Below are 16,829 nucleotides of genomic sequence, written 5' to 3'. Positions count from 1 at the left end.
GGGTTGGAGCAAAGTGGTTCACCCTTTCTTCAAATTTTCGCATGTGACAGAAAGTTTTTAATTTAGGCGCATAATCATCAACAATCGAACTTAAACTCAAAATGTTTCCACATGACAACTTACAATTGCTGTTTGTATTTGCATGCAAAGTTTTCATGCTATACTGGAAATTAAAACAGCAAAAAGTTGTTGGTGTTAAAGTGTGAGTTAATCATTGTTGTTGCCACTTAAACGTAACTAAAATGCATAAACTGGTCTGTGTTTCACAATTGTAATATGCTGTGGAATTCAATTAAAACAGCAAACTAAGCATTAGCAACTTTTAGTAATCCACTTTCTTCCTGTTTCACATGTTTTTCATGAAGCTTTGCAAATTGTTCAACAATAATTTTTCCACCAGGTTGTTTCCATTGTATTCAATTGACCGATGCACTGACTTTACGAGCAGATGTCCAAGCATCAAACACATCTCTAAAGAACAAATTTTAATTGATAAAAGGATTGACAGAACCCATTTTTTGCATAATATAGTAGGAATGAGGATTTGATTCTACAGTTGTTTGTGTCCTAATATAAGAAATTAAAGCAACTATATTACAAACAACATGGCAGTTTAGTTCACACCTGCAATGGTTTACAACACACTCGTTGGAACAATATTCTTTATTCCAATGAGGATCTGCAACAGCAACATTATTGCAACCCTCCCTAATGCAGTATTGAACTGTAGCATCCTCAAACTTGTTGGTTACAGGCTCAAATTCCTGACTCTCCTAAAAAAAACACAGTAAATCCTATTTTTGTAGCTTTAAAAAGTTAAATGAGTCCCAACACAGATGTAAGTTTAATTGGAACAGTATTTATATGTGAAGATCAATTTTAATTTTGTAGGACAAACTAACACAGCTATGAGCATGTCTTGGAGTTTACCCCAAACTCCTGCCCCCTCATTTTTACATAAACAGAATTTTTATGCTGCATAGATAAAAAGAACAAGATTAAAACAAAAACAAAAAAATCAGACTGCTGGAATGTGCACTTTGTAGAGTATGTTGTTTAAAACTTTTCACCTTTGGGAGCCTAAGTTAAGCCAGCACATGCACTAACTTTTAAATCAAGTCCATGTAAATATAGTAAACATTTTATTTTAAAGGTTGCGCAAACTTAGTTATATTGATGCAAAGCACACACACAATTTTGCTATGTCTACATATTGGAAATATTTTGTCCAAGTTGATGAACTTCTGGGAACTTTAACAGTGGCTTACACACATTGCCATGGCACATACACTGTTAATGTTTTTGTTAGCTTGTTTGTATCTGCAAATATCTGCAACATGCAAGGTTGGTAATTAAGCATTTTTTAACTAAGCAAATAAAAGGTTTTTGTGGCAAATTGATAAATAAACAAATTGACAAATAAACTGCTAAATTATTCATGTTTTTGGCACAAACTATCCAATTTTTTTAGGCATTGTTTAAGGAATGTTACAAACACAACATCAAACCATTTTTATAAACTGTCTCAATTTTATACATAATTTTGTAAAATTAACTTTGATATTATTTACAATTTTATACCTGTTTTAGAGTGTCAGCAGGTATTTTCAGAATCCTACAACCAAACTAACCAAACTAGATGCAAACTTTAAGTCAATGTTAAGAATTTGATGACCAAAGATGTTGGTGCAGCAAAAATCATACTTTGTTGTAAGGCTGTTAACACCTCCTAACTGTTAGGTGCAACAGTAGCAGTTCATAACCACTAGTAACACATGTTCAGTTGTACTTAAAAGGCCAATATGTCGCAATACATTTTATAATTGTGGTAACTGGCAGCATGCAAAATATATAGGAAGTTGCAAAGAAGGGGATGTATATTTACCAATATTGGTGCTGGGGTGTTAGTCAAATCAATACATTCTATTCTACTTAAGGCATTGTTTGGTTGAAAATGAATTCGTTCACTCGATGCTGACTGCAAGATAAATGGTTCTCAGTTAGAAATTGTTTAGCTGAAAAAATTAAATTTGTTTTGTTATGCAACATGTTTGGCTTAAATGTGTTTCTATCTAAACTCTGAGGTAAAGTATAACTGTGTTAAATTTATTTCAAGTTACCAAATTAGATTGTTCCACTTCATTTTCTTGTGCCAACATTTGTAGAATGGGCTGAACACTTTGGGTTGGAGAACATACCTACAAATAAAGAAAAAACAAAATGGGGAAAACAATGGCAGTAGAAATGTTTTAATGAGTGAAAAAAGTTTCTTCACAGATCAAATTTTTTCAGTTGGAGTTTACAAACAAGTACTGTATTGTATTTAGTATTTGCGCATAACTATTGCTTATGTATATTTTTATTGCTATTGTAAGCACCTAATTAGTAATGCACCCTGGCTACAAGGTTGAAGTTTTGGCTGAACCCAGAAGACTGGTATTAGTGGATGGTTAGTAAACAACAGCATGTGGCTCTAGCAAATAAATTAGGTCAGGGTGGTCCACACCCTGGTACTTTCAGCATACAATCAAATAATGGATTGCAGCAGGCATAGCCCTAAATATTATACCAACCATCAACTTGCAGGTCAATATGCATTGTTTGTGACAATATTAATATGTTGAATTTTTTGTTGCTTACATCACTCACAAGGACTTTAAAACAGATGTAACTGAGTGCTAGCAAAGGTACATTATGGTAATAATATTAGGGTCTCAAAAGATGTTTATATTTATCCAGCATATTCAAAACATTATTGAAAGAAACAAGTACCTCAGAACCTGATGCCTGGGAAACAACAGGTCGCAGCATATCAGCCATCTTAATTATTCGAGTTCTCCCCGACTGGGAGTTGGCAATTGATGCAGCCTAAAAAGTTTGATGTTATATGTATGTTGCCAAAATTGAAGTGCTAGTGTATTTTACCTGGCTAGCTGGCAAAACTTTTATTACTTGTCCTGGTTTACTTGGTAAAAAAGCAACAGGAGAGTTAGCTTTGGGAACAATATTCCTTAGCTGTATTGGAGGTGGTACAAGGGCCTGTGAACCTGGTGACACTTGTACTGTTTGAGTTGAATTGCCATTGGGTGCACTAAACGAAACAGAAACAAGGGATGGAGAGGGTGCCCTGCCCTCCCCCAACTGCATATCATCAGGTATAGATGATAGGTTAGTTTCTGGAACATTGGGTAATGAAGATGACCAGTCTGTAAAACAAATAACAAACTAGAAGGGTGGCTTAGCACGCTTTGTCATTGCATATACACCATAACCTATTTTAAAACATTAATATATCCCCTACTTATTTATATGAGTCCCATATTATCCACGGTCTTTTATAACCTTAGTTGTTTCTGCAGGCAGAAACTCATGGGTCCCCCACACATGCAAAGTTAAAAACAACGCATTTCAGGAGATAACCATCAGTAAGTTTGGTGTTGTAAGGTAAAACACAGTGATAAGTACTGGGAATAAACAATCATGCTATTAAAAGTACAACGTATATAAATCTGGTTCAACCCAGACATTGTTGGAAGTTTGTCCTATTTAATGTTCATTTTTATAGGAACGAAGGGGTAAATTGTGGAAAAATAAAGTAAAACACAGCAATCGACACCTATAACAAGCCAATTGTACAAGCTGTCTAAGGCTAGATCCACACACACGATCGCGCGCCAGCGCATAGTTGGTTTGTTCTTTTATAGCCAGCGTAAAACGCCGGCGCGCGGGCGTACGCTTTGGACTCGGCTGCAAAGCGTGAGAATTCGCCCACAAGGTGGCGCGGAGCTTGAAACCACGCTCGCGTTTTGTCGAGCGCTGGCTAAATAAATTTGATTTAGCTCACGCCGGCAAGCCAGCGCATTTTTGAAATGTGAACTTCTGATGTTCAGGAACTTTATCTGCTGGGCGAAATGTATGTCATGTGTGTAATGTATAGTGATTTTAGGGCAGGAAATATATATGTAGTTCTATTTTTTTAAGTCGAGAAAACCGAAATGCCAATTTGAATGTCCTCTCTTGCAATGATGGCAGGCACTTGAATATCAACCATCGCACATTAATTGTGCACAGTTGCTTTTGGGGGCATGCACCCGTTAACTTCCCTGACAGCCTTTGTTCATGTTTAATGAATGTTTCGTATCCCGCGGCTCTAGTTCGTATTCGTTTTTGTGCTCCCACGAAACCATTTCATTGTTCTGAAGTAGCCCTACAGTTCAGCAAAATAAGACTTGCATTCACTATTCAGCATGGTTATATCAATGTACAGCAATCAGGAATTGTTAAATTATATTGTATGTGTTCAAGCCTACCCGAAAGACATGGTTGAAAATGCCTGGAAGAAAATAATTTTGAAAAGTAAACTTTTATGTGGTAAGTTTGGTTATGCATTTTGGAAACTTTGTAGGAATATAATTATAAAACTGACATTGCCTTGTACATGCGCAGGTGAAAATGTAAACACAGCCAAGTTTGTGTTTAAGAGTTTATAAAATATAAACAAAAAAAGAAAAGCAAACATTGTTCTCTTTTATTTCTAAAAACTTTACAATTGCTTTTAACAGGAAAACATGGAACACCAGTAAAAAGAGGTTCAGGCTAGGTCATTACCCTAAAAACTGGATGATGCTGTAAAACATTGTGTTACCTATCTTGGAAACACTGCAAATGAAGGTATTTTTTTATTGTACAAGTACAATTTCTGCCAAAGTACACATTTACAAACAGTTGGACAAATGTTTACTCATCTGTTTGTTTTTAGATACAACCGATCAGTTTGTGCCACACTGGTCTTTTCCCAGAAGGATTTGATGGAAAGAAATATTGTAAATGGTTTATGAAGCAGAAGAAGACTGATTAATTGTGTTTAGTTTAACATTGTTTGTGTGGTTTATGTTTAGATGAATTAACTTTTTTAGCAAATTTGATTCTATTAGAACTGCATTTAGCCTTTTTGCAACACAATTATTTGAAACTACCAAGTTTGCTTATTTCATGATGTCATGGATCACAATTCTTGCAAAACCGAAGCACATTTATTAAATTAAATCATGTCTTAGGTGTGAAACCTTTGCCAAAACTGAGAATCAGCGTGATAACTTAATAAAACATGGCATTGCTGTGCAAATTTAGCTGAGTTCTAATCACCGAAAAGACTGTCTCGTAAAACATCTGTCCGGACGTCAAGCTGAACAGTCCCGCTCTGCATTAAACCGCCCTAATCGTAAACCAGTGAATTACTTTCTTGGGACTTCTGTCTGCCTCACAGTGTATATATATTATGGGTTGCAAAGGTAACCCTTTGGTCAATTAAGGCAAAATTTTAAATACTGAACGAGTAACCTACTGCAAACAATTGTCTAAAATTTCAGCACATTGGGGCGTGTATTTCTGGCCTAAAACTAAAACATTTCGGGGTTTAAGGTGTGAAAAATGGGTGAATCTAATAAAAAGTTAGAAAAAACCTTAGAATACTTTACATTGCACCAACCAACAAAGCTTATAACTCCTAGATTGAGTACTTAAGTCGGTACAGCCGTTTTTACAAAAATACGTTTTGGGGGCTAACACCTGTCCAAAATTTTAAGCATTCTTTCTTGACCAAATGAGCGTTACAAACCAGCGTTAGACAAAAAAAAGGACAAAAACAATGTGACCACTTCAGGGGAGACCCATAATAATATGAATATATACCAGTTTCAAATGTACTAACTGACCTTTCTTGCTACTGTTGGGAGCCATCTGTAATTTTGGTAATGGTGGCAATACAGAATGATTACTGTCTGACATTTTTATCTTGAGCAAAGATAAAGGTTGACTTTCATCTTCATCAGCATCCAAACCACCCTGAAAATATATACACTATCATTTTGAATACTAAATGAAAAACTATTAGACCATCATGGGGGTTATTGTTTCACTAAAATTTAAGCTTTTTAAATGGGCTTGGACAGTTTTGCAAAGTGTTGTCAAACACTTCTTGCAAAAACAAGTAGACTTATTTTCCATAAGCCCGGAGTAAACATTTCAAATGCGTACCCCCGACATTTTTTCCATACAGTCTAGTCATATGGCATGAATTCTTGCTCTAAGATTATTCATTGAATCACAATTGCCATGTTAGGTGCAGCTTGGTAGGTGCATGCTTTCACAATCTACCAAAACAGATTAAAAACAAAAATAGAAAGGTGACTTTCTCATATATTTGCTATTTATATGGATGGTATGTTCTATGATTTACAACATATTCATTTTCTTATTTTTCCAACGAATATACATTTGACACTGAGTCCCTATCTTGGTCTGACATTTGCAATACACATGTTTCGGCAAGCAAAATATAGCAGCACTGAAAAAAATGCATGACGGACTAAAAAACGAACCCTGACCACTTTCATGCTTTTACCTGAAGCCATTTCCATCCAACCACAAACTTACCCGTTTGCGTCGGGAACAAAGTGTCTTGTAATGGCACAAAAGTGTTTTGACACATATTTTTAACTGATACCTATCTACAAAATGATTACTTTGAATTGGACTAAATCACATTTTTTGATCAAAAGAAAAAAAATGTACATAAACAATATGCTTTAGGGAAGGGGACCCTTAATTGTTGTTACCAACTGTACTCCCCTAGTGCAACATCTTGATTATAAACCAGCCAGCTAATGTTGGAAGCACCTCAAGTCTTCCATTAGACCTGGCATACACATTTTGGTTTTGTTGCAGGGCTTGTGTTAAATACAGGGCCATTAAGGTCAAACTATATTTGGGCACAGCTTAAGTTTTTGGGCACAGCCTATCGATCATGGGTGAAATTTTGAATAAGTTTCAACAACTTATTCTTGACCAAAACATATAAACAAACCTGCATAAGACACAAAAACTAAGGATTAAAAAACAGAAAATGGATGAAAACAGTTTGATTGTTAACAGTGGCGTATCCAGAGTTTTTTAAAGGGGGGGACCAACATTTTTTGGGGTGAATTTCCCTAATGACATCATTAGATGTGGAAAATTTTGGAAAATTTGCCACACAAATGTCCTAGACCGCATAAGACTGAATACCTAATTCACACGTCAAACTGCCACTAAATTGTCCTGTTGCCTATTTCGATTTCTGGTTCAAAACGACGCATTAAGCGGCAAATAACTTTTTCTAAAATTGCAAGCAGGCCCGAAATTACAAGACTGAAACCTGGCCTAACTTTCGACTTTGGCGGTTTCTCTACCTGTCCAAGTGACAGGAAGAACAGTTAATTTTAGTGAAAGCTTTGTAGTTTTCTGATTTCGCAGCTGCTATCTAGCTTACTCAGCAAAACTGTAGCTGCAAAATAAGCGTGACTGTCAGGTAATCAAAATCATCGCTTAAAAAAACAGGGGCCAATTTCTGAAGGACTAAATCCCTTGCTGAAGCGGCAATCCTACTGTTAAGTTGCACAATGTCACGAATGCACCAAAGTTGGTAACTGCAGAAAGCATAAATTGTGCCTGGCAAGTAACAAATTACCCTAATACGTGTTTGGCGGATCAAAACAATACAACATTAAACGTTTTCAACCATTTTTTACTCATTTTACAATATTCAAATGCAAAAACAGTTGGATATGTTGCATTTAGTGCAGTTGACACTTAGCAAGAAATTGCAGCCAGCATCCTAGCGGGAACGTAACTTTGCGATTGTTAGCTTAGATATCAAGTGAATACAAGAGATTGAAGGCTCGCGTCTTTGAGATAATGACTCCCTATGATCACGCAGCGGTAAACGGTACGATTTGGGCCTACGTAATTTACGCACAACTTGTTGAAAAGGGGGGGGGGGGGGGGGGGGGGGGGAGGGGGATACGCCACTGATTGTTAACAACTGCTACTTACCCTCGAAACTAAGTTTGCTCTGTATGCAGCAAGCTGCTTCAGGTAATCTCGTTTGGCTGATTCCGTTTTTTGTTTGTAAACCTAAATAGCAAATAATAACATAAACTTTTGATGTTGCTTTAATTCAATGACTGACATAGACAGATACCTGCTTTGCTTCTTCACTTAAGCTATCCCACATTGAAGCAACAATCTTTGAAATCTCTCCGAATGTAGCGTTTGGATTTTCAGCCTTTATAGCAGCTTGGGTGTCTCTGAAATAGAAAATTCTCAATAAGAAAATCCTAACCACTAACTAAAAACTGTAACAAATGCAAAAATTAAAAGACCGAGTTGTAACCTGAAAAATAAGGCATAGGCAGAAACTGGTTTCTGTGGTTCGTTTGCACCCTTTTTCTTCCTTTTTTTGGGTCCTCTCTTTTTACCACCAGCATCAACCTTTTAAAGTAGGGTTTACTATTTTTTTAATGTCAGCATATTTTTTTTAACATTAGATTTTGTCATCAAACACCAAACAAGTCAAGATAGATTCAAGAAATTTTACCTCTGAATAATCCTGCTCAGGACTTGAAGCAGAATCAATTTCCTGGATAAAAACAACAATCACAGAGTACATTGTCATGCATAAAGCTAATTATCACATATATACATACTAAATGTGATTCACAATACATTTAAAATGGCATCTAACATATTAGCTGTTGTCTATCTCGGCTATGAAATCCAGCAGGCTTTAAAAACTTCCAATTTGCCTGGTGAAAACATATATTCTATTCACATATTGAGGTCATTGACAAATGCAACCTGGTTTCCATGGCACCCCTAGCACATAACCACAAATCCTTCTTTGCCCCCTTTTAACAACAGATTAAATCTGATGTACAAGTGTGGTAGGCAAATTTGTAAACAAAACATTTTGATAACTTTTGAATGATTTTTTTAGCCAATGGAAAACAAAAACATTCAACATAGCACACAGGTTTTTGCAAGATTTTTCCATGAAATTATTACATATCCACAAACTAAGTAAGTACCATTGTTTGAAATAATCTTGACCTGTTGGAAGTGAAGGTGGGGTAGTTTGAAAACCTTTGATTCACAGAATATTCTAAAAAGGAGAAACAAATTAAATCAAAATCAAACCAACACTAAACAACAATTAGAAGAGTGGATTTCCTATATTTTGCAATTTTATGTATATTTTATATCTTACCTAATATTTTAATATTTATACCATTTCACCTACTAACATGATTGTTTTTGCAAGCAAAGACCAATTGGTGCCCACACACATATATATGCAAATTAGTAACGGTAATAATATAATGTGAATATGTTCAGATTTTTAAGACAACTAGACAATAAAGTTTTGTCAATACTCTTTTTGCATCATTATAGTGTTATATATTTACAAAGCTAGTAAAAAAACTGGAAAAATGCCCCCAACCCTCTTATGAATTAAATGTCTAGCTTTGTTCTAGATGTTGCTGCTTAAGGCCAGTTTCAATACAGTTAAAATATTTTCAAAAAAAACTTGTGGTGTTATGGACACTGACAAATTAAAAAGTCATTTTACAGCAAAGCTATAAGAAATTGTTTTTCATCCAGCAATGCATATATTGTTGACCTTGAGTAGACTCTCACAGTATACCACATGCCAAAGCTGAATGACATTTTGACACGTATTTAGGTACCATGCAGTTCTTGTTGTGCAACAACAACCTTTTGCCTAATTTATTAACGTAAGTTTACTTGTCAAAATAATTTATGTTGTGACAAAAAAAAGTTTTTAACTGTGTTTTGCAATACCTACAGCTTTTAGAGACTTGTTTGTTTTTGACTAGTTTGTTTTTTGACCTTTACAGTAAACAACACTGATTTCCTACTATACATTATACCGTTGGAACTTCTGTGCTATAGTGCGAGCGAGATACAAATTCGGAACTGTAAAGGGTAAGCACTATACACATTGGTTAAATTTTTTTATTAACAAACAAGGGACACCCTAAAACAATTGTTTTCAGTAATTTCAGCAGGGCTTGCATTTCTGACCTAAAAGACTGGTAAACCTAAAAACAAGTATTTCAGGGTTAAGTGGTAAAAAGTAAGTAATCCAACTATAAGTTTCAAAATCATTTAAAATCATTTACAATGCACTAACTCACAAAGTATGCGACTCTTGGTTCGTATACTTGTTTTTTTTTAATTTAACGTTTTATGGGACTGTGGGTGAACCGCTGGGTTCTCTTGGGTCTCTTTGAAAAAGACAAAAACAATGAGTCCCCTTCAGGAAAAGGGACCCATATTAACTTTAACAACAGGAAAAAACAATGTCCGCCTTTGTTGTACCATGTTTAACCAACAACTTCATGTATAATGGTTGGTTGGGAAATGGGGTTATTATAAATAACTGTGAATGTGCGTGAGGTACACAAAAGCAAATAAATTTAGACTTCTCATTATTTTTTAATTCTCAGAAACCGGACTAAGCAATATGTAACAACTGCTTTAGGAAAAAATCTTACTACAAAAGAGATGGCATAGATCAAGCGGAAAGAGATGGCTTTATTACAGCAACAACAATATTCCACATGTATCTGTGACGTGTGTGTCAAAAACGCCTGTGTTGTTCATCATTTACTTACATGAATGGTTGCACTATACCAACCACAGTTTAAAAGCATGATGCAAACTTCTGTGCTGTAGTGTAGGTGTTAATCTAGTTATGGGCGTGTGATTTACATGTTCTGGAAAGTGAAATGATCTCTGTTCCTTTGGATAACATTTAAGCAACCTTGTTTTGGCAAGAGAAATATAAATTTGCTATAACTATTAACAATCAGTACTGGTTTTACAGCAGCCAGTTATAAGGAACTCTGGAAAGTCTGAACAAAAGGCTTGAAAAAATAGATTTGTGATTAACTTGATTTGTCTGTACAACACAAAGCAAAAAAATAGATAAAACTGATCAGAACAGAGTTTTACAAAAACTGAACTGATTACAAACCTTTTCTATTGGATAAGAGTGCTGATGACACTACTGGGTGGCTTTGGTTGTACAAACTTTCTGATGAATGTTGTGTTTCGACCTGAGCAGAAGTGCAGTATCTTGTAATCAGTACACTTGTTTAATATAATACTAACCAACCACACCTGTGCATTACAAATCTGATGTAAAGGGTTTTTTGGGCCGGGGGCTTATAAAAATTCTTACATGCTCAATTAACTACAAAAAATAAAAATACTTAAAAAATCAGTTTATGTACAATTTGTAACTACATGCAAGCAAGTACTTTGCACTAATTTAGATACCGACACAGTTGTAAAACCTTTTACAAAATAATACATATAAAAAAGCAAAACCAAGGAGTAAGTTTAAACAAAATTTACACTTGAGGTGTCCAAAAAAGATACAAAAAATCACTAATAAATTTGTGGACATAAAGTGTTAGAATCTTCTATTTTAATTCCTGTTATTTGAGAAATTCTAAGCCTACAAATTAATTGCTACTTTCTTATCCTATTCAGTTATTTTAAGTCGGTTCAAATTCCTTACAAGCAGTGGGTTCTGTCCTTTCTAATTGGAAAACTACAGTTTTAAGAGAATCTCTGATAGCAAGGTCACAAAAATACGTGGGATGTACCGATACATTTCATAACTACAGATTCACATGCCAGAACAGAACCAGACTACCAGTCCACTTGATAAATGCTATTTGTTTTCAAACATACTATCTGCAGTATTTTTGCAACATTTAGTCTGGTCATTGTATAAAACTTTGCTGGCCGTAGATTGCGCATTTTAAAGTAATCTAAATCTCCAAATATACGTGCAAAAACACGACACATGTATTGTTTCATGTACGAAGGGGATTTTCCCATTTGCAATTGCTCTTTCCTGACCACTCGTGGGTATAATAATTAAACTGGTACCAGCTTCGGTGTAGAGCTACTAACACAAGAACTCACAGACAGGCCTGCTAATTTCCAAAAGGGGAGGCAGGAACTCAGTCGAATGGTCCTGCGCGACTGAGCCACATACAGACATAGAAAAAAAACTGATCGGGATTCGCCCCCGCGAGCGTCATGGGTTCGAACCCCTGTAAACAAATTCCAAAAGGTGACGCACCGGAGCATAGGCTTTTACTATGGCAATATTTGTTGACTTGGCAATATTTGTTGAGTAAAAGCCTATGCTTTGTTGCGCCACCTTTTGGAAATAAATTAGATTTCTACCAACTTCGACCAAAGTATTTTGATCTTTTTGTTCGGACCAAAATATGTCACAATGTATGTCAAAACAACCACATTAAACAGATTTCACAAAACACTTGTGTTGATCAGTTAGAGAGCAAATAAGTATTCGTGATTGGAACGCTAGGATTGTTGTCGTTTGTTTCTAAAAAAGTGTTTCCATAAACGTTTAGGACGAATGGTTGCACATTTTTTAGCATTCGACTTAAATTGATCCATATAGAGTATCCAATTAAAATCACATTGAAATTATTTTGGAGTGGATTATTTTTAAGCCCGGGCGTTAAAAACGTTAATAGTTGTTATTTCACTACCTATGTTGACGCCTTACCTGTCCATACAAACTGCTTGGCACCGGTACTGTCCCCATACTGTAGCTGCATCCGCCTATAACACTGTTATTGTTGTTGTTAGAATTTCCAAAGCTACAGTTTGGCTCTAACGAGGTATTGTCCATCGTAAAGCTGGTGTTTCTAAATCTGTCGTAGCTTAACGGTTCGGTCAATGAATAAGTTGACTGCACTGTGTAGCAGTTAGTTGGACATTGGTAGTTGCCACTAGTTTGTTGATATCGTGGAACACTGCTATATGGGTGATAACGTGCCGGGATATTCCCAAAGTTGGATCGATTGTATCCAGTTCTCTGATCCAAACCAGACTGTTTTTGAGTTGGCAGATTCTGCACCGGAGCATCAAAAGAATATTCACAAGGCTGATCTAAGTAACCCATGAAGTTTTCAATACCGTCATTCATTACATAGATTGTTTAGTAGGCTATATAAAAACAACAAATGCTTGCCGTACTTGTACATACGTTGCAGAAAATCAAAAAAAAAACGGCACGAGGGGATGTAATGTTTTGCAATGATCCTATTTTTTTCTGCAAATATATCCCTGCACAAACTATTTGTCATAAATAAGAACCGCTACGAACTATATTACTAACATAATGACAAAATGTGCCTTACTTGGATAGAGTTACAATGTCTGACTTTCCAATTTACATGCGCCACACAGAAAAACACCGCGCGACACTGGCAGCTGTCGATGTATGAGTCGAGCTCAATTCTCGACAACACTTTTTTTTGCAAAAAAGGCAAATGTGTGCGATAGCATATGGCGGCGTAGATAAGATTGTTTGCGTTGCCTTTCATCTCACACAATGTGCGTTTTCCAGAATAAAACAAATCACTATTACTTACCAGTCATTTTATGTGTTAAAAAAAATCACCGCTGATGTACTAATTTTCTGCATGACAAATATTTTTCGACGTTTTCCAGGGCATACTGTTTTTGTATTTGACATGTTTATATTTTTCTTCCGCACATTATTCTTATTACATTGTCTTTTTCTTTTTGTTCAAATGCAGCGGAGGCGTTTTTTTTTCATTTTAAAATAAAACAAAACAATAGTCAAAAGCCTATTAATTTGTGTAACATTGTTAACAGTTCCGACCAAATCTGAGTTGGATTGGAAATTCGGAATCAATACAAATATAATAAATAATTTAGTGTTCATTGGTGCGTGGCGGAGCACCTGCCCCTCGACCGGCAGGTGCAAGGACGGTAAACCTGTCATTATATGGGCGCCACCCTGGCTGGCAGTGCCCCGTGCACTACAAACAAACACGACCTGAGCGAATTTAGGAAGTTAAATAAACAATTTCGTAGATAGTGTATTTCCTCTTAGGATTTCATGAGTTCATATGTGACACTGAACGGTGATGCTTATTAACCTTGTTTGCAAACGTTAAATGCCAATTTACTTTGAACTAACTGATGTGTGTTCGTCAAGGCGGATCATTGCTTTGGAAGATATGTTTTATAAATACATTTAATAAGAAAGCAAGCATGGCGCATTTCGTACATTTTCACGACCGTCTTTACCGCCACAGTTTTCTTCAACGTAAGCCGATTAATTTCTTTGTTCCAATCGGCATTCTAAAGCTGTTTGGCAGAAGTTAGAAATGTGATCCGATCAACGCGTGAACATTGACTATATCTTGATTTACATTGTAACAGTTGTTTTACTAACTAACTATTACCATGTTTAATTTATTAACTAACTACTATCTTGCAAACTTGTGCGCTCATTTTATTTCGTTTTTAAAACAACTCCAAATGGCAATGCGTTACTTTTGCAAACGTTCAATAGTTCGTTTTATAGTGTTTTATAAAACCGTAAGTCATTGTGTATTGATTCTGCTCACAAATTTTAAGAAACGGAATTCGGCTAAATATAGGCCTACCATACGTCCTCTTTTTGGAAGACATGTCCTCCGTTTTAACAAAAAACAATTTGTCCTCCTTGATAAGAAAAAAGCCTTTGAAAACAGCCAGATATACATCTTCAGCTTATTTTGAAAGAATACAGGTGGATTTTACATTTTTTGAAAATACAAGGTTATTTTTAGAGTAGTGATTTGATAAACGTTAAACTTTATCCGAACTATAATTCAATACCTGCCATTTTCTGAGGCTTTTATTTTTTGGGGGCCTTAAAGTATTTTTTCATGTTCTTTTCAACAACGTGTTCTCCTTTTGGGGGATAGAAATAAGGAAGGCCTAGCTAAATTGGAAAGGCTATGGGAAAAAATTAGTAATGAACAGGCCCGAAACTTGTGTGTCATCAAAGCAGAGAAGTCGTGCCAATTGATCGTAATTATCGCGTTGAGATATTTTTTGACCTTGTAAGTGTAATTTTGTGTGGTTGACGCCATAGAACAATTGATATAGGCCTAATAACGTATTGACGTCTCATTATATTACCCATAAAAAATGTGGGCCTTAAATCACACTCTGACACGTTTTCTCTTAATATCACTTTACTCGAATATGCACGTGTCACAACCTTGGCATTGTTTTACTGAGGCCACGTCTTGTAAGCGTAGTGGATGCCTCGTGTTTATTAGCGACTGGATGTTATAGACTCTATATAATATAGAGGCAGCATGCTTTTGTGCTAACTGAACTGTTGCCGGTCGTCCAATGTGTAGTTTGTGCATTTCTGGACGATGGATTCCACCGTCGTCAGCCAACGTGCTGTTGCTGTAAATAACCGTATTTTTCCGGTAAGATTTGTTGCTTAAAGTCTCGCAGTTCGTTACTTATGTGGTTTGCTGATGTTTATTGAATTTGATGCTGTATTTGCAGAACTTAAAATCTACTGATCGCCTTGAGTGTTGCTGTGACTCCGGTCCTATAATAGTTTGGTAAGAGTCAACTGTGCATCTAAAACAGTGCTTTTCAACCGGGTGTATCGTACACCCCAGGGTGTACCATATTTTTTAAAGGATGTACCACTTTGATGGGGTGTACCATATACAAAATATAATATACCTATGACCAGGCCCCACACGAGGAGGTGCAGCCGGTGCGCTACACCGGGGCCCATGAGAGTCTATGGGGCCCATAGTTATTAGGTTGAAATTACAGGGTCAAATGTGTATGTACTAATAGTATTGTTTTAAACAAAAAAATGTTGATGCTGATAGCCGAATGTAAAGTTTAATTTGTTAGTAGTACAACTCTCTATATGCCAGGGGTCGGCAACCTTTTTGCACTGCGGACCGTTTTTGAAAGGGAAAGTTTATCGCGGACCGGTCTTCAAAAAACTACAAATATTTAGCAATAAAAACGCTTAAAATAGTTTATCATCCCCGGGATACATGGGCAAAATGTTTTATAGCATTTAACCTGAAAAATTATACGGCCCGGTAACAAACTCCTCGCGGACCGGTACCGACGGTTGCCGACCACTGTTCTATGCAACAAGTTTCATAACTGTTGCTGTTCCTAGTTTTTTTGTATGTTACAGCTCTGTCCGTTCTTTGGTACGGATTTGTAATGTTAATGGTAACAGTTATTGTGTGAATTGTTATATACTTATACCTTGCAATTGGGACAAGCATCGGACATTGTGTTAAGCTCACATTTGTGCTAACTACATAGTGCTGGTGAGTTTCCTGGACGTTATAATGGAATTTGTTACACGTATTTAATTTGATTGGTACTAACTGAGGTACTTCTTTGGTCCATATCTAAAGTTCAAAAAGCGACAGTTGTGTGTGTGAAAAGAAGTTTGCTGTTCTGCCTTCATATAAGCATTTTTTTCAATCGGTCTCTACGCCTATGCCAGTGTTTATTAACCTTTTTAGCGCCTTTCATGAAATTTTCTCGTACCCCCTCTGTCTACCAGGGCCGACGGAAGTAAATACAATTGCAATAATGGGAACTACAGTGCTTTTATAACTTACGTGTTGAATGCATACATTAAAACAGTCTTGTAAGTTCAACAATATTTACAGCACACTAACAATCAGTCTAAGACATATAACAAAGAAACTTGTTACGCATTCTTCACAAATATGCCTAAATAGCAGAACAGGGTGACTGGCACTAAAAGGGGTGACACTAAAACGCTGAATATTGCGGGACGTCGTAAAACCGCGGAATATCTTGTTATATTGCTGACGGTTAGATTTGCTGATAAATTGCTGATTGGTTAAATTGCTGATTGGTTAAATTGCTGAAGGTTCCAAGCGATCTTGTATATTTTAGATGCACCGGTACGTTGATTTTAAGTTATAAAACTATATTTGTGACGTCATAATTTTATATTTCACTTGATAAGCGTTGTTAATGGTAGTTATTTTTGAAGTAGAAAGTGATTATGGCTTGTTGGTATTGTGCTCATCATTATT

At 36.0% G+C, this 16,829-nt stretch overlaps 1 protein-coding gene across 2 annotated transcripts; it reads right to left on the bottom strand.

Moving 5' to 3' along the window:
- Window positions 1-42: 42 nt before the first annotated feature.
- LOC145225869 (TOX high mobility group box family member 4-like) lies at window positions 43-13,039 on the bottom strand. 2 transcript variants are annotated; one of them, XM_080092246.1, is made up of 14 exons: window positions 12,458-13,035; window positions 10,880-10,961; window positions 8,907-8,980; window positions 8,417-8,458; window positions 8,213-8,310; window positions 8,021-8,126; window positions 7,873-7,953; window positions 5,715-5,844; window positions 2,926-3,206; window positions 2,773-2,868; window positions 2,121-2,198; window positions 1,886-1,978; window positions 625-773; window positions 43-471 (listed from the first exon to the last, which is right to left on the bottom strand). In XM_080092246.1, exons 1-14 carry the CDS (start codon window positions 12,878-12,880, stop codon window positions 417-419), a joined length of 1,788 nt encoding a protein of 595 aa, XP_079948372.1. In that variant the 5' UTR covers window positions 12,881-13,035; the 3' UTR covers window positions 43-416. The 2 variants fall into 2 exon arrangements, with proteins under 2 accessions (XP_079948372.1, XP_079948373.1); XM_080092247.1 differs by lacking the exon at window positions 1,886-1,978 and having other exon boundaries at window positions 12,458-13,039.
- Window positions 13,040-16,829: the final 3,790 nt, after the last annotated feature.

The sequence above is a fragment of the Phallusia mammillata genome, chromosome 1 (assembly GCF_965637545.1).
Source record: "Phallusia mammillata chromosome 1, kaPhaMamm4.hap1.1, whole genome shotgun sequence".
Lineage (NCBI taxonomy): Eukaryota > Metazoa > Chordata > Ascidiacea > Phlebobranchia > Ascidiidae > Phallusia > Phallusia mammillata.
This window is presented reverse-complemented; position numbering and strand designations above follow the sequence as displayed.